This window comes from Medicago sativa, chromosome 8 (assembly GCF_051527215.1).
Source record: "Medicago sativa cultivar Bolivia chromosome 8, Bolivia_mono, whole genome shotgun sequence".
NCBI lineage: Eukaryota > Viridiplantae > Streptophyta > Magnoliopsida > Fabales > Fabaceae > Medicago > Medicago sativa.
Window position 1 is genome coordinate 83,567,310 of NC_140756.1, and position 19,313 is coordinate 83,586,622.

Below are 19,313 nucleotides of genomic sequence, written 5' to 3' on the forward strand. Positions count from 1 at the left end.
TAATATGATATGCTATATGATGAGATTAAAAGGACAAAGAGTGAGTCAGCGGGTGAGCCGCACGAGGGGATCTATCTGCAGAAGCCTCTGCAATTCTACTTCAACCTCACTTTGCCTCCTCCTAATTTAATCTTTTTCCCACTTTCACATCTTATTTTATTTCTCTACTCATTACTGTTTTTAAATGTTGTGTCACATGCAGAGTCGTTTGTAAATACCAGAAGATTGATTGTATGAGCTGAGCTCGGTTTCATGTAAGTTCGCTCATTTGCTTACGGAAATATTTACATGGTCACAACTATTTATAGGGCAGAAATCCTCTCCTGTGAGAATACCACTACAATTTGTCAGTTTCAATCATGATCATTCAATTGGTCTTTTATGTTTTTCAATGAGCACAGGTCAGCCAAATCAATGTTTGGGATTCCATTGGACCCTCCAGTGACCGGAGAGGATCCTCTCCCCTATTTATACACATCTTTTTCAAGAAAACTATTTACACACATGATGTGTATTTATTTATTTTTGGTCATATAATCTACTGGCTAAAAATTCTCCTTTATACATATCATTTAATATCTAAATATACATTATTTTCAAATATACATGCGTATTTAAATAAAGTGACCAAATAGTTGTAAACATATAAGACATTATCTTACTTACCATATCTTAACTGCTTTCTAGTACCTTTCTTGTAGACATAATTGATTGTGATAGAAGTAAAAAAACTAAAAGAGCATTTTTAATTTAGTATCATCGAAATCATTGAGTCTTTAATAGATATTTTTATTTAAATATTATAAATAAATCACATGTATACGTGAGACTCATTTAAAGATCCTTGTTAGTTTACTTCCATGGTAGATGCTCCAAATACTACTTTTAACTAATGTTGCATATTATGCGTAAAAACAAAACTAATGCTACACATTATTAAAAAGGATTTGGGTCAGGGACACAAGGAAATGGAGTGAAATAGAGAAACTCTCTAATGTTCTAAAGAAAAGTTGTTTTTGTTAAAATGCTTCAATGCTTGAATGTCAAAACACTTGATGGTGAGCCATATTTATACTGCTTTAGTAAGGATCCACATTTGCTAAATAGAAAGATCTAGATGCATTGATTCCAAACAAAAGTCAAGAGATATGGATAATGTAGTTCATATGACTAAAAGGATATAGAAAAGTCAAGATTTTCTTAGTGTTTAATTTTATCTTATTTAGTAGTGACTAAATGAATCTTTCTCTCTGTTTTCTTCGCAGGTTAGACGAGAAGAAAAAAGGTGTGGGACCCGCGCTGGTTTAGTCTCTCGCCCCTTTTTCTCTCGTGTTCCAAACGAAAGAAGTGGACAGTTTCTTAGCTATTTCTCTCGTCCCTCTTTCTCTCTCTCTCAATCCAAACAGACTGTAAAAGTTACTAGATCAACATTAAACTGAAACTGGAAAATCAATTGTCACAAATGGAGGAAAACTAGTTCTAAGGCTTTTGAGCAGAAAACACAATAAAGAACTGCTGAAATTTGCTTTAGTAATTGGCAAGACCATAAGATGTCTGAAGATCTTCAATCTCGTCCTCTGTCAAATTGCTATAGGACTGTGCAATTCTCTGCAAATAAAAAGGATTTAATTAAGGTGAAAGTCAACCATGCTAACAATACTATATATGTAAAACCTACAAAACAAAGAAATGGTATTCCATGACTAAATATGTATCACACTCTCACCATACTTTAATTAATTTTTATAAACAAGTAAATAAATATAAAGAAATAATAAAAATAAATATAAAAAATAATAAAAGCAAATAAATAAGGAAAATTCTGATCGGTGGGGGATGTAAAAGAGCAACAACAAACCAAATGTACAAAAGTAGCAATTAAACCTTATTCAGATAACCAACTAAACAGCCAAAACATCAAAAATGGGTAATCATCAACCTATGTATGACAGAAACATAAATTAAAGCAACTCTCTATGACTTTAGAATAAATATCAACACAGCAATGGTTAAGACCCAACATTTAAGCATAAGTAGTTAAAAAGATTAACTTCCCTGCTTCAAACATAGTAATGGTTTGATGCACAATCTGAAAATACAAGTATACAACCATGATCCTTATTCGTTGTTGCATACAACTCCAATAACGCACTTTAATGAGGTATACAATCTCACACGTATCAAATAAATCTCTATTGAGGATAATATTTTGTTCAATTTCAGCTACAAAGACCAATTTACCAAATGCCATATTATATGTATATTTGTGTAGAACAAATTACTTATAATTTTGTTTGGGGTCTTGTTAACGAGTGCCCATGGGGCACTCTTTAAGCATACTAAATTAAGTAACTATTCTTTAATAATGTCAAAGTTTTCAATTTCCAATCCACCGATTACACATACTTCCATAAAAAATTACCATTTAAGGTCCTTAACTAGTGCCCCGGGGGCACTAGTTAACATTTCCCTTTTGTAAATAGAGTAAAAGCATATACACATGGCATTTACATACACATATCTGCATACATCATGCATGTGTTTAAACCCATGCATAAACTAGTAAGTAATCAGTTGAATTAGAATTGTATTTTAATTTGTGCAACTACCAAGACACAAATTATTACATTCAGAAACTTATCACAGACATTTGCAAACAGAAATTCCGCAGCTTTCCATTTTCGAAACTCTTCACATATCTAAAGAATGGAAGTGAAAAGTTTGCTCTGTACTACAATCAAAGTATAATCAACACACACACTTGCCCATAGCCTACTTCACAATATGGCATTCGTCAATGATGCCTTTGCTATTCTAAAAGTGATCAACTTCGAGGCAAGTGTGGAGTTAAAAAAAAAAAAAAAAAAAAAAAAAGACATATCATGTTGAGTGTGATGAAGAATATATTAAGAGTGTATTTTAGCATTTCTCTCATAAGGTTGTTCGAACTCAATATTCTATATCAATACAGCTAGTAGCAAACAATGCAAAGCAACACCATCATGAACAGGATCGACAGAACCCTGATGAGAAGGGAAACCTGGAAACATCTACCCTTATAAGAGCAAGAATATGAATGAGACATGATGCAGCACATCAATGTCTCCACATGTTAACAAGAAAGAAAAAAAAAATGAATTACTTATATGGGACTGAAAGAGTGGCATCTCATCTTTATTTATGAAACCAAGAGACTTACAAAGCATATTATAAGAAAAATATAGAGCAATGACTCTAGAACAGGTTCCAAATTTTGCAATTTTTGGGGAAATTAAAACCACTATCAGTTGATATTACAACCACGTTTAGCAGATGTGAAGTAATATTGAGCCATGTTGAACTGCATTACAAAGAACCGGATTTCAAAGATGTGGGATTCCAGGCAAAGGTTTAGACCGAAAGGAGAAAAAAAACATTTTCAAATGACTAAGCAATGCATAATTACATAAGATCACGTCTCCGTGTTGCATGTGTTGAAAAACAAATATAACTCAAAAAATGTTCCATAAAATAAAGAAATACATGGAAAAAGGGATCTAAAAGGATCTTGTGAAAAAATTGAGTTGTGAATTACGTGATAAATCTATGCTCAAAAAATATACATCTAACATGAATATACTTATGCTTATGATCTGATCTGGTTGTATACATGGCAACAATTTCATTACCAATATGTCACCAAGGCCCCTAAAATCCAAAGCTCGATTCTTCTTGGTACCAAATTCCAGATTACTATAACAGAATAAGCCTCAAAATGGTAAATCAGGAATCAATCGTGACCATACTATCAATAGTTAATGCACCAATTTCTCATGTCTAGTACGTTAGTATAAAAAAACAGAGTAGAATTAAAAAAAATCATCAATTCCCATTATAAAACAAAAAGCTACCGATCATATAAAGATTTGTTCGATATTATGATCATCCATCAGTGATAGGAACCATAAATACAAATCAACTTCTAAGAAGAAATATCAATTATAATCACAATCTTGAACACTTGAGGCCATCAAAACAGCATGACCAATGCTATCATGCTTTGCAATAAGAGAGACATTCAATAGGAAAAACAGGTGGAGTTGACAAGTCTCGTCTGAGCATGAATGATGAGCACATGAATAATTCCAGTTCCAACACTTTTGAAAAGGTTCTGAAATCAGACATAGCAGGAGATTGAAAATTGAATAGAGCAAATTTTTCTTCTTGAATTGAATCATCGGCCTTGGACGAAAAAATGTGGATGTCGGGGAACTCTTGTTTTAAAAAGAATTCTCCCTCTTACTAGTATTTCTTACTGATATACAACTCAACAAACCAAAGTAGAATAAAGGACATGCAGGTATGATCCACATGTAGAAACTCATAAAATAAATTACAATATAAAACAATTTCAGGTAGTGACCACAACATACATTAGAACTCAATCCAGTTACACAGGCATAAATAACAGTCAATCACGCAAACAAAGCTGTCAATATTTCCAACAAACATACTACAAATAGTTGACCCATAACCATAAAACAAGACCTTATTCATTGCTGGAGCCAAATAGTTCATAATACAAGATAAATATCAAGAAAATAGTGAAGGATAATATTTAAATACCTCATTCTTGTTTGTGTCATCTTCTTAGGGTAGCACATTGTCACTAGGGAGTGAAAGCAGAGACTCTGTATACGTGGTCACCAGGGATCCAATTGGACATGGACCGTCCCAGAATGAGTTATGCTCTAGAAGCTGTCCTTTGTCGTTATACTTCAACAATTCAGTTTCACCATTTGTTCCAATAATGTCACCACTTTTTGTGGAGCATATAGGGGAAAAGTAGGGAATGCCATCAATAGACAAAATAAGAGTCTTAGTCCAAGACGAGTGCACTTTGTATTCTTTCATCACCCATATTTCAACTATGCTATTTTCATGATCCATAGCCGATAGACTGAGAAATTCTCCAAATACCCACAAATGACTATATTCAGATTCAAGGCCAAAACCATCTGGAAAAGGCATCTCTAAAAGCCTCCTTTCCATTAAATCAAATGCAATAATAACATCCCTTCCTAAATCATTGTGAAAAGCCAACCAATGAATAGCCCCACTAAAAAATGACCCTACTCTATGCTCATCAGGGTAAAGCATATAAGGGAACGGAGTGCCCTCAAGTTCTTTCCACGTACTATCTTTCAACGAGAAAAACTCCAATCGCGAATTAACGTGATTAGCATCAAAGTTTAGTACATAGGAGAATGAAACCACCAAGTAATCATCTGTTAACTGGTCATACCCAAAACCATAGTAATATGCTGCATCTGAATTGGAACCAAAAGGAGACACAGGTATTTCTTTGTTAGCTCCAGTGGATGGATTCCACAGATACATGATGTTTGGATCATTGTACAAAAATATAAATCCTCTACACGAACTTGTATTTTTAATACAATAATCAGATTGGGGTTTGACAAAATTAGGGTTAGGGTGTGGTATTTCAATAGCAGTATCATAGTCAAGTGATGCTTCAAAATCTAAAGATAGTGTTTTCGGGATATAGTTCGTCATGAACATGAGTTTATGAGTGTGTTTTGAAGCAGTGAGTTCAAAATGTGAATTTGCGAAGTGAGGATCATGAGAGATAAGAGAAAACCAAGACTTACAAACGCATTTGAAACGAATAAGAGACTTCACCGGTAACCTTTGAAGGATTTGAGTTATCAATTCCTCAGGCAGACACGGCAGTGCCGTCGTCTCCTTCTCTTCCATGCGTCTTTCCTCCTCTGCGACTGTTTCTTCAAAGTCGCGCCCGTTAACTGAGATGTCTCTTTTTCCAAAATCCATTTTACTTTATTCAACAAATAGTCATTTTTGTCATGTGGTCACAGTCACACTCACATTAGTTATCCAAATTTCAACGTCAAATACATCTAAAGGTCGCTTTAAGCTTTTCGTTTTTAAAGTGGTCGCTTTAAGTTTGAAAAGTCTCAAACAAGTCCTTTTAGTTTTTGAATCGTTTCAAACAAGTCCTATTGTAGATAATATAGTTGGTAATTGCTTCCTTGAACTCATCTTTGGTACCAAATCTGGCTCCTAACACCCACTTAAAATTAGTCATCTTTTTAGGTATGGCAAATGGTGGATAACGCTCTTTGTTGCTATCATCTGAATCATCACCATCATCCTCTAAAATGACTTGTTTGAAACGATTCAAAAATTAAAAGGACTTGTTTGGGACTTTTGAAACTTAAAGGACTTGTTTGAGACTTTTAAAACTTAAAGGATCACTTTGGGAAAAACGAAAAACTTAAAGGACCTTTACCTGCATTTGACCAAATTTCAAAATAATTTATAGTTGCTGGCAATAGTAATCATATGTTAAAATAGTCTTTACATTAAAATGATTCAAATATACTTACTTATTGTCATACTAGTTCTTCTAGTTGGTTTATTTTAACTAACAGTGCACAATCAAAAACTATTTTAAAATTTTTATACATTAAAAAATTATTGTGATTACTCGTTACATTCAAGAACGAAGATGATTATTTTTCCTTTTATTATTCCATGAAAACCCAACAAAAAATTAGCTTATTAAAACAAGTTATATAATTTTTTAAAGAAGAGGAAAATAAGTAATGTAATTATTCTGAGAGGGATAAAATTAAGAGACAAAATAATAAACTATAAGTTGAAATTTATAAGCTAATTGAATTAGTTTATCGAAATAAATAAAAAAAATAAGCTATAAACTTGTGAAAGAAAATGTTACTAAAAACAAGTGTTTTTTTTGTCGTATAAACTTATAAGTTATAAACTCCAAATCTGAATAACGGAGCCTAAATGTTCAAATAACAGCATTTACATCTCTTTTGGTTTGATCAAATAGCATAGTAGTTAGATAAGTAGAGTGATCGAGATTCAAACTTCGGACTTTACATATTATGTGCAATGTCTTTACGGTTGAACTATGTTCACGGAAACTTTTATTGCATCTCTTTTATTTCTAATTATTGTTTTATTTAATATTATTTTAACTGTCGGGGGTGATATTATAATCTGGGTACCCTCATTTGAGTACCTTAACTAACGAGGGGATTCCTTAACCTAAAGTAGCTAAACTTTGCCTACTCATTTTAGTAGCTTAACTAACATGCTAATGATCAATACAACAAGACCCCACTTAGGGTTGGCACGATAGTGTTGGCTTGGATGCGGGAGTGTGCTACTCATTAATTAAGGTCTCGGAGTTCGATATGTCGATTTGGATGGGCTAATTTAGCTTCTTAAAAAAAAAAAATCAATACAACAAGTACAGATATGGTCTGAAAATCAAGATATCATTACAAGTTAACATGTTCTCTCCTCTTACCTCCAAGTTCTCGAATTTCCTCTAATTTTTACCTTCCCATTAACATGTTCTCTCCTCTTACCTCCAAGTTCTCGAACTTCCTCTAATTTTTACCTTCCCATTAAGAAACTTACATTCTACTTGAGCATGGTAAAACTTCAGAATTCTATTTGCCTATGTAAGGTTAAACTCTCACTAATCCCTCTTGTCAAGGGCATTAATAAATAAATATATTAGCATACACCAAAGGTATTTAGGCCTAAGGTATAAGATTAGAAGTAACACCCAAAAACAGCAAAACAAGGCGCCTTGCGTACACCCTCATGTGCCTCACGCATGAGGCAACCCCCAAGCCACTTATTGCAGAAAAATTCTGCATCAAAATGTACCTGCAACAAGCCAAAAATCCAAACTTTCCAGTCCATTTTGTTCTCTTAAATACCTTTAAAAAGGGAATTTAAATTAAAGGGTATTAACAGTTCATAGTCTCAAACAACTGATACTACCCTTTGTCAATCTACAAAATCCATTGAAAGAGTTGTGCGAAGAAAGCATATATCCAGCTTTGTCAAGCTTCTAAAGAATTTTAAGATTGAAAAAGATTAACATGGTTTAGTCCTCCCCACTGTGAGCTGTTCCAAAAGAAAAACAAGGATTTACAAGCAATCCTTACTTCAATTGCATCTTGTCTACACAACACGACGACCCATTGCACCTTTACAACATGTATGTATTCTTTCATTCAGTCTCAGAAGGCTTCTCAAACCTTATAATCCTTACACTCAAAATCTAACTCACTTAGCTTGTTTCAATGAAATACAGAAAAGAAGGATATAAAGGTTCTTGGAAATTATTTACAATGATATAAATTAGAAGACAATAGAGTTGTAATTTCAAAATACTTAATTCGAGTCCCTCAGTTATATCTTAAGTGTGGATATCAAGATGACGACGATGATGAACCTTGCTTGATAGAGAGTATTTTAGATTTGTTTACTTCGCTCTTACAACCATGGTTTTCTTCAAAGACTATATAATTAGACATCAATACATGATTCATTTTACATAACTTTTGCATGTATCCCATATTTTCCCTTCATCTTTTCATTTAAGCTTTATTTGCAAATTCCTTACAGATGAAAAAATATATATAAATATAGAAAAAACTTGATAAACTAAAATAGGAAAATCAATGTTATGGTTGAAAACTAGTTCTAAGGACTCTGCGCAGGACTGCTGAAGTTTATTTCAGTAAATAAGTAACACCACAAGTTTGAACACCACAAGATGTCTGAAGGTCTTCATTCTCGTTCTCGTTCTCTGTGAAGTTGCTTTATGGCTGTGCATTTCACTGCAACTTAAAAGGATATTATTAAGGTGTGAAAAAAATACAACTCAAAGAATTAAGCTAACAATAGAATATATGTAAAAGTAAACCCATAAAACAAAAAACAAAAAAACAAGTGCCAAAAATAAAAAAGGAACATTTTGAACTGAACTGTCAATGCGAAATAGACACAACCAATCAAATCTGCATAAGTAGCAAGTAAACCTTATGCAGATAATAAACTAATCGAGAAAGAAGAAAAAAAGGGTAAACATCAACATACGTAAGACTTCAGAAAATGGCTAAACAATAACATCTATGACTTCAAAATAAATATCAACACAGCAAATATGAAGACCAAACACTACGGCAAAACAAATAAAACATATCAACTTCTGTGCTTCAAACAAATTAATGGACTGATGCATCAATCTTAAAAATTATAACTGTGACCCTCCATCATTGCTGCAAACCAACTCAAAGAGTGCACTTTACTGTGGTCTAACATCTTGCGCATATCAAATAAACCTTCATTGAAGACAATATTGTTTCTTTTCAGCCACAAAAATCAATTTATTGATGCCAAAATATATGTATCCTTGAGTATAAGGATATACACATATATCATGCATGTTTTCACACACATGTATAAACTAATTAATTAGAGTGGAAATGTGTTTCATTTTGTGCAACTGCCAGTACTACGAGACAATTATTACATTCAGAAATTCTTTGGAAACTCTTCGCATATCTGTGGAATGGAAGTCAAATGTTGGTTGTCTAGATGCAGTATTACAGTGAAAGGAAAATCAAAACAGATCATATCTAGCTTGCATTCACAATAATGATGCTTTTTATATAAGGCTAACAAGACTTTAAAAATGATCAATCTCGAGGGAAGTGTGTTGATTTTTAAAGAATAGACCTGTCATGATTTGTGTGTTGAAAGAGTGTATTTCTAGCATTTCTCTTTTTGACATTATTTCATGGAATTCTATCTTTTCAGGCTCCTTACAAATCTATTATTTTTCCTCATACTAATAAAACGGAAATGGTCCTCTCTATTTCTCACCCTCTCCATTACCTTAGTTTTGGGAGTATGAATATAATAATGTGACTTTGGGTGGATTCAAATACTCTCTACACAGACTCTAAAATTATAGTAATGGAGAGAAGAAACGGAGAGGGGAAATGGAAAGGATCCTAACCATAAAAAACAATATTTATGCATTACCGCTATATGAAGCTCCCCATTTCTTTTTAGAAATGGAGAGGATCCTAACCCCTGTGGAAGATGTTGGAAAGCATATATAGGAATCTTGTAACAGCAGTAATTGCAGTAGATATGATCAGTATATTTATTATTCTTGGTTTAAATAATTCAGTTTTGCTGATCGAGTAGTTTAGAGTTTAGACACATGGACTGCATCAAGTCTCCGAGTTTTCTCTTCCTTTAACAGAATAAAATAGAAGAAAGTCTCAAGAAAGCTAAAGTGTTTTTTCATAATTGATATTGTTGAAATCTCAGGTGGAGATAATGGGAATATAAGCTTTGGCTATTTTCACATATCTTCCAATGCCAATGAAACAACTACAAACAGTTGAACATATTTTTCGCCATGATATCACACATTGAGACAGTAAACGCTCGATTAGCAATAATACTAATAGTAATCAATATAGTTCGAAAAAACTGCCATGTTATCTCCAAAGTCTTAGTAAAAGAAATAATACCGAAACTCGCATTTCTAAATACGGGCAAGAAAATGTATATTACACATCTCCACAACAACAACAACGACCAAACCTTATCCTACTAAGTGGAGTCGGCTACATACGTCAAACAATGCCATAATGTTCTGTCATATATCATGCTTCAATCCAACTCATTAATCTCTAGATTTTTCTTTATAGTAATGTAAACTACACATTGTACTTATGTCAGGTGAAAAGAGACATGGTTGGCAACATGAATATCTCCACATATTAACAGGGAAAAAAAATGAATTTCTTATATTTTGCTGCATTTAACTTCAGAATCAAGCAGAGAAAAAGGAAAACTTTATGGGGTTAAAAACATTGAATTTCATCTTTATGAAACCATTTACGGAGAATATTTAAAAAAAAAATCTAGTGCAATGACTCTAGAACGGGTTCCAGATTTGACAATTTGTAAGGGAAATTAAAACAACTAGCAAAGTTAACATTAACAATATACATGATTTGATGACATCAATATCTCCACATATTAACAAAAAAATGAATTTCTTATCTTTTGTTGCATTAATTTCAAAATCAAGCAGAGGAAGAAGAAGATTTTATGTGGGTGTAAGCGTGCAATCTCATCTTTATGAAACCATAACACTTACGAAGGATATTTTCAGAAAAATCTAGAGCAATGACTCTAGAACAGGTCTAGATTTGGCAATTTGTTGGGGAAATTAAAACAACTAGCACAGTTAACATTAATAACACAGCCACCTTTAGCAGATTCAACAATCCTGACCAACATGCATAAACTCATAAAATAAATTACAAAATAAAACATTTTCAGGCAGTGATCACAACATACATTAGAACTCAATCCAGTTACACATGCGTAAATAACAGTGAATCACACAAACAAAGCTGTCAACATGCCCAACAAACATAGTACAAATAGTTGACCAATAAACATAAAACAACACTATACTCATTGCAGCTGGCCAATAGTTCATAATACAAGGTAAATATCAAGAAAATTGTGAAGGAGAGTATTTTAATACCTCATTCTTCTTGTTTGTGATGTCTTCTTAGGCTTGCACATTGTCACCGGGGAGTGAAAGCAAAGACTCTGTATACACGGTCACTTGGGATCCAAATGGAAGTGGACCGTCCCAGAATGATCCATGCTCTAGAAGCTGTCCTCTGTCATTATACTTCAGTAACTGGGTAACACTGTCTGTTCCAAGAATGTCACCATTTTTTGTAGAGCATATTGGGTAAAAGGAAAGAGTATAAATGTCATCAACAGGAAGAACAAGAGTTTTAGTCCAAGACGAATGCACTTTGTATTCGTTCATCACCCATATTTCAACTCTTTCATTAGCCCAATCGTTGGCCCATAAACTGAGAAATTCTCCAAATACCCACAAATTACAATTATTAGTTGCATGGTCAAAACCATCAGGTAAAGGCATCTCTAAAAGCTTTCTTTCCATTAAATCAAATGCAATTATAACTAGACTCTTTATATCACTATGAAAAACCAACCAATGAATAGCTCCATTAAAGAGTGACCCTACTCTGTGAACAGAATAGTGAAGAACATAGGGGAAGTGAGCAGCCTCAAGTTCATTCCAAGTATTATCTCTCAATGAAAAAAACCTCAAATGCGGATAGCTCATTAATTTTTGCGATGTTACAGAAACCACCAAGTAATCATCTCTTAATTGATCATACCCAAATCCATATAGATTATGGAAACTATTTGAATGATTAGGAGACAAAGGTATTTGTTTGTAAACTCCATTTGATGGATTCCAAATGAAGAGGTCTGGAAAATTGTGCAGAAATATAAATCCTCGACAAGAACTTGAATTTGTGGCAAGATAATCCACTACATGAAAATCACATGGGGATTTCATAAAATTAGGGATCAGGTTGGGTATTTCAGAAACAACATTATCACAATCCAATGCTTCAAAATCTAAAGATAGTGTAGTCGGAACATGAATAAAACTCTACGAGAGTGTTTGGCGGTTATTTGAAAATGCGAATTTGCAAAGTGAGGATCATTAGAGATAAGAGAAAACCAAGGCTTACAAACGCATTTGAAACGAAGAAGAGACTTCACCGCCAACCTCAACAGAATTTGAACTATCAATTCAAGAGGCAGATAAGGCTGTGGATTCGTTTTCTTCTTCATTCGCCTTTTTCCAATTTTACGAGTGTGTGTCGTCTCCTCCTCCATGTGTCTTTTTCCTCTGCTACTATTCATCTTTGTTTTGGTACCGTTAAAAAATTTAAGGAGCAAAGGAATGGAGGGAGGAATATCACAATGCGAGGAGAAAACAAGATTTTGTCAAATGTTCAGTGAGATTATGTCACAACTAACAAGTATATTGGCAAATGCAATTGTAACAAACAAGTCAATTCAGTATATTTAAGTGTCACAATTGCATTAAAGTGTAATTATTTTACTGAACATCTTTTTTTTTTTTGGTCAGTTTTACTAAACATCTTTATCTTTTTGTTCTTTCAAAAAAATCTTTATCTTTTTGTTGAATCTATATTTATTAAATGAGTCCAAGAATTTTTTTAATTACATTGCTTTTTTTATCCTTTTTAAAAGTTTACTTTTTTTTAGTTGAATTATTTATTTTAATTTATCTTGTTTTGAAAAAGAATTGTTGACTTTGAAAAAAATTATTTAAGGAGTTTTTTAAATTTATTTTTATCTTGTTTGACTTATCTTCTTCTTCTTTTTTTAATTTAAAAAGGCATGTTGTTCAATATTATCTTTTGAAAATAGGAAAATGTTTGTTAAAGAAAATTATCTTTTTAATTTTCGAATTTTTTTATAAAGTTTTTAATAAAATAGCTTTTTATCATATTAAATTTTTATCTTATTATGAATTAAACTTTTTAAAAGATTACCTTTTTTTAGTTTTATCCATTTTCTTAAGTGAATATTATGTTTTGAAAATAGGAAAATATTTATTAAAGAAAATTATCCTTTTTATTTTGTTTAATTTATAAAGTTTTTAATGAAATAGCCTTCTTTTATTATATCAAATTTTTATCTTATGACGAATTAAACTTTTTAAAGGATTATCTTTGTTTTTAGTTATATCCATTTTTATGGAGTTTGAATATTTTTTTTTTGAACAAATGGAGTTTAAATATTGTTTCATTTTATCCATGAGATGTCAGCTCATTGATAGCTTGAGTTGTAACCTCAATATGCAGAAATACGCACTAATATCCATCTTGTTTTCTTTATTGTGGTTAATTGTATATTTATTTTATCACATCTTGTTATCTATTTTTAACATTGAGAAATGATACTTGAAGAACCATTTTTTGACAACTTTTGTGACAACTTCCTATCTCATATTCACATGATCATTCTACTTTCTCTCTTTATTGCTTTGATTTTTGTGCCACTACCTAAATTTCTTTGTAAAATTTGGTTGTCCAACAAGTTGTCACAATAAATGGTTGTTCAAATAACATTGCTCTTTAACATTAGTCATACACTTTATTTTATAAATAATCTTAAGTTGAAAGATATATTATAATGCATGTATAAATCAATATAAAATTTGTTTAAGGGGTGTCAGGTTTGTGGAAAGAGCTTGCTTTTGTAATATGAGGTATTCTTCCATGGTCACAAGACCAAATCAATAATGTTTGGACACACACATAAAAGATTCTCTTTAAAATATTCAATCATCTTTTTTATCAATTTCCTCTTTATTATTAAAAAAAATACTTATTTATGTGTGTGTGACCAAACACTATTTATTTAGTCATGTGACCATATTAGAATTTCTCTTGTAATATCAAGAGACAAGGTTCAAATCTCACATGAGACCGTCCTTAAATAATCATTATTGTCATCATTACTGATAACTAGCAAAAAGATAATAAATTCTATTGTTTATTAATTTATATTTTCAAACAAATTAGTTGTTACACACACACACACATATATATATATATATATATATGTATGTTGACACCCGGTGTCAACGAATACGTTGACATCAAATCTTAACTAGGTGTCAACGGATCTTAACTCATAAAATTTTAAAATAGTCACTCAATATACTTACATTTGTTATTTTTTCACTAACATACCCATATTTTTTGCATTTCAATACTCCACTATTAATAAGAGTGTTTTAGAAAATGAGACATCTTACCATTGAAATTAACACTATTTTAATCTTTTTCTTAATACCCGTGTAAAACTCAAATGGAACACCTAATATGAAACGAGACATAATACTCACTTAGTCAAAATAATCTCTCATATTAAAATAGATTTTCAAATTCGACATTAACCATTTTCATATAAAGACTAATATGACAATATGTAAGTATATTTAATGATTAATATGACAATAATTGTTTTTAAAGAGTTAAATCAACCCACCAAAATTTTTGGCACCAGGTAGAATCGAAGTTTACTTATCACACATACTTGTAAACATAAATTCTGCAGCTTTCCATTTTGAATACTCTCTATTGAACATAGAAGAGAAAGCTACAAACACAAGCATACAACGTAACTTGCAGCTTAAGAAAGACATATAGAGGGCACTTTTGTAATTTTACTTTCTTCTTCTTTGTTTTAGATTGTTAGTTACAAGCTGGTAACACAATAGTATAAATAAATACCATTGTAATAACTGTTTCATTCAATGAGAATTTTCACTTTTTTATTCATTTGATAATACTCCACAAAAAATGTCATTCTTTTTTATAGAACAAACCTTATGACATTTCATCCAAAACAAACAAAGTAATAAAAATCAATCACTCAGAAACATACCCAAAAAAAAAAAACATGATCCCTAAAAACTGCTGGAATAACATTAAGCTGAAATAGGAAAATCAATGTAACAAATGGATGAAAACTAGTTCTAAGGCTTCTGAGCAGAAATTTGCTTTAGTAATTCGTAAGAACACAAGATATTTGAAGGTCTTCAATCTCGTCCTCTGTCAAATTGCTTTAGGACTGTGCAATTCTCTGCAACTGAAAAGACTTTAATTAAGGTCTGACACAAGTATGTGGGAAAAAAATGTAACTCAAATAATTAAGGTGAAAAACAACCATGCTAACAATAGAATATATGTAGACCAAATAAACACTTGAGCAGAAGAAATGAAAACAGATTAACTTATGTGCTTCAAACATATTAATGGATTGCTGCACCAAACTGAGAAGTTATAATTGTTGTGACCCTCCTTCATTGCCACAAACCAACTCCAAGGTCACACTTTATTTGGTATCTTGTACATACCAATAAGCATCCATTGAAGATAATATTGTTTCTTTTTCTATTATCTATACCATTTTATTTGTAATCTTGTAAACAAAGTAAAAGGATATACAAATATACCAGGAAAATGTGTTCTACACACATGCATAAAGTAATCAAGTAGAGTAGAACTGTATTTTAATTCTGTGAAACTGCTAGTGCCTTGACACAATTATTGCATTCAGGAAATCTTTGGAAACTCTTCACGTATCTATGTAATAGAAGTTTAAAGTTGGCTCTATAGATTCAGTACTTCAGTGGAAGTAAAAACAAAACCAATCTTACACAGCTTGATTTTGAAAAAAATAGACCTATCACGAATAATGTGTCGAAAAATAGACCTATAGATTCAGCCATAAAACTTACGAAACATAAACTTATCAAATTAATTACAATATAAAATAGTTTCAAGCAATGACCACAGCAATCATTAGAACTCAATCCAATTACAAAATGTATTTCTTATTCTTTTGCTGCATTAATTTCAGAGTCAAGCAGAGGAAGAGGAGGAAAATTATGTGTTTGGAAGAAAGGTATCTCATTTATATTAAATATTAATGAAAACAAGACACTTACAAAGCATATGTTCAGAAAAATCTAGAGCAACGACTCTAAAACAGGTTCCAGATTTAGCAATTTTTGGGGAAATTAAAACCACTATCAGTTAATACTACAACAACATTTTGTAGATATAAAGTACTCTTGAGCCATGTTGAACTGGATTACAAAGAGCCAGATTCCAAGGAAGTGGATTACAGGCAAAGGTTTAGACCGAAAGGAAAACCATAAAGAACATTTCCAAATGACTAAGGCTAAGAACTCTGTGTTGCATGTATTGAAAACAAATATAACCCAAAAAAAACTGTTCCATCAAATAAAGAAATACATGGATAAAGAGATCTCTGAAAGGATCTTGTGAAAAAATTAAGGTGCATGTGAATTATGTGATAAATCTAAGCTCAAATCTGCATAAGTAGCAAGTAAACCTTATGCAGATAATAAACTAATCCAGAAAGAAGAAAAAAAGGGTAAACATCAACATACGTAAGACTTCAGAAAATGGCTAAACAATAACATCTATGACTTCAAAATAAATATCAACACAGCAAATATGAAGACCAAACACTACGGCAAAACAAATAAAACATATCAACTTTTGTGCTTCAAACAAATTAATGGACTGATGCATCAATCTTAGAAATTATAACTGTGACCCTCCCTCATTGCTGCAAACCAACTCAAAGAGTGCACTTTACTGTGGTCTAACATCTTGCTCATATCAAATAAACCTTCATTGAAGACAATATTGTTTCTTTTCAGCCACAAAAATCAATTTATTGATGCCAAAATATATGTATCCTTGAGTATAAGGATATACACATATATCATGCATGTTTTCACACACATGTATAAACTAATTAATTAGAGTGGAAATGTGTTTCATTTTGTGCAACTGCCAGTACTACGAGACAATTATTACATTCAGAAATTCTTTGGAAATTCTTCACATATCTGTTCACCTAATAATGTTCTGTCATATATCATGCTTCTATCCAACTCATTAATTAATCTCTAGATTTTTCTTTATAGTAATGTAAACTACGCATTGTACTTATGTCAGGTGAAAAGAGACATGGTTCGCAACATGAATATCTCCACATATTAACAGGGAAAAAATGAATTTCTTATATTTTGCTGCATTAACTTCAGAATCAAGCAGAGAAAAAGGAAAACTATGTGGTTAAAAACATGGAATCTCATCTTTATGAAACCATTTACGGAGCATATTTTCAAAAAATTCTAGTGCAATGACTCTAGAACAGGTTCCAAATTTGGTAATTTGTAGGGGAGATTAAAACAACTAGCAAAGTTAACATTAATAATGTACATGATTGAGGACATCAATATCTCCACATATTAACACACAAAAAATGGATTTCTTATCTTTTGTTGCATTAACTTCATAATCAAGCAGAGGAAGAGGAAATTTTTATGTGGGTGTAAGCGTGTAAGGAGATTTTCAGAAAAATCTAGAGCAACGACTCTAGAACAGGTTGCAGATTTGGCAATTTGTTAGGGATATTAAAACATCTCTTAATTGATCATACCCAAATCCATATAGACAATGGAAACTATTTGAATCATTAGGAGACAAAGGTATTTGCTTGTAAACTCCAGTTGATGGATTCCATATGAAGAGCTCTGGATCATTGTGCAGAAATATAAATCCTCTACACGAACTTGAACTCGTATCAAGTGTATCACATGGGGGTTTAATAAAATTAGGGATCAGGTTGGGTATTTCAGAAACAGCATTATCACAATCCAATGCTTCAAAATCTAAAGATAGTGTAGTCGGAACATGATTTAACATGAACAAAACTCTACGAGAGTGTTTTGCTGTAATTTGAAAATGTGAATTTGTAAAATGAGGATCGGAGATAAGAGAAAACCAAGACTTACAAACGGATTTGAAACGAATAAGAGACTTCACCGGTAACCATAAAAGGATTTGAATTATCAATTCAAGTTGCAAATATGGCACTGTCTTCTCCTCCTCCTTCTTCACTGTGCGTCTTTTTTCTCTGCAACTGTTTCTCATCGTGAGGAGTTTGGGGTTATGCGTGGAGCGTGCTTGTTCTTTGAGTAAGACGAGAAAATAAAGAATACGGTAACCGTTAAATTTTTTCAAATAGTCTCTCATTGGTGTGTCTCAAATTAGGTGCTCGTTTTCATAATTTTCTTTGCATAAATTATTGGGTTAATTAAGTTTTTGGGTCACTATGGTGTTTTTTAAAACGCCAAAATGGAAAAATATTTAAAAGAAAGTTTGACTTTGAAAAATTATCCTTTTGAAAATAGAAAAAATATTTTTAAAAGAAAGTTATATTTTTTACTTTTTATTTTATAATTACAACATTTAAATAAATTCCTCTAAAAAATGTTTATAAGAATTGCCTTTTTTCATATCAATTTTTATCTTATTAAGAATGAAAGAACTCTTTAAAAAATAGTATTCCAACTTTTTAAAATTTTACCTCTTTTTAGTTATTTCTGTTTTTTTTAATTGGGTTTGAATCTTTTGATCATAATTTCATTTTGCGCAAGAGGTGCCAACTCAATATTAGCTTCACCTGTCTTGTAATTTTAATGGATGATTTTTTTTTCTGACTCTCGGATGTTTTCAAGTCTCATATGAGAATATTGTAAAATGAACATTAAACGTTGGTTAAATCTATCTTTTAAAATGATAGAAACAATTATTTAAGGGGTTTTTTAATTTATATTTGGTATTTTTTATTTAATCTTTTTGAAAATAGAAAAATATTTTTTTAAAGAAAGTTATCTTTTAATTTTTTATAATTATAACTCTGAAAATAAAATTTTCTTTTTTTTATCCATATCAATTTTTATCTTATTGAGAATTTAACTTTTTTTAGTTATTATATCTATTTTTGTTATTTGGGTTTGAATATTGTTTCATTTTGTCCATGAGATGTTAGCTCAATATTAACTTGACTTGTAACGTCAATGAACTATGTTTATTTTTTCGACTCAACAAGGATAGAAATTCAAAAATCATATGAGAATATTGCAAAATGGACATTAGTTTTTT

At 31.5% G+C, this 19,313-nt stretch overlaps 1 protein-coding gene and 1 pseudogene across 1 annotated transcript; both read right to left on the reverse strand.

Moving 5' to 3' along the window:
* Window positions 1-1,408: 1,408 nt before the first annotated feature.
* Window positions 1,409-5,861, reverse strand: LOC146902359 (F-box/kelch-repeat protein At3g06240-like). Its single transcript, XM_085732769.1, has 2 exons — window positions 4,606-5,861; window positions 1,409-1,608 (listed from the first exon to the last, which is right to left on the reverse strand). The coding sequence occupies exon 1, from the start codon at window positions 5,830-5,832 to the stop codon at window positions 4,630-4,632; it is 1,203 nt and encodes a 400-aa protein (XP_085588895.1). The 5' UTR covers window positions 5,833-5,861; the 3' UTR covers window positions 1,409-1,608; window positions 4,606-4,629.
* A 2,494-nt stretch (window positions 5,862-8,355) lies between these two features.
* LOC146902360 (F-box/kelch-repeat protein At3g06240-like) lies at window positions 8,356-18,384 on the reverse strand (annotated as a pseudogene).
* Between the last annotated feature and the right edge of the window lie 929 nt (window positions 18,385-19,313).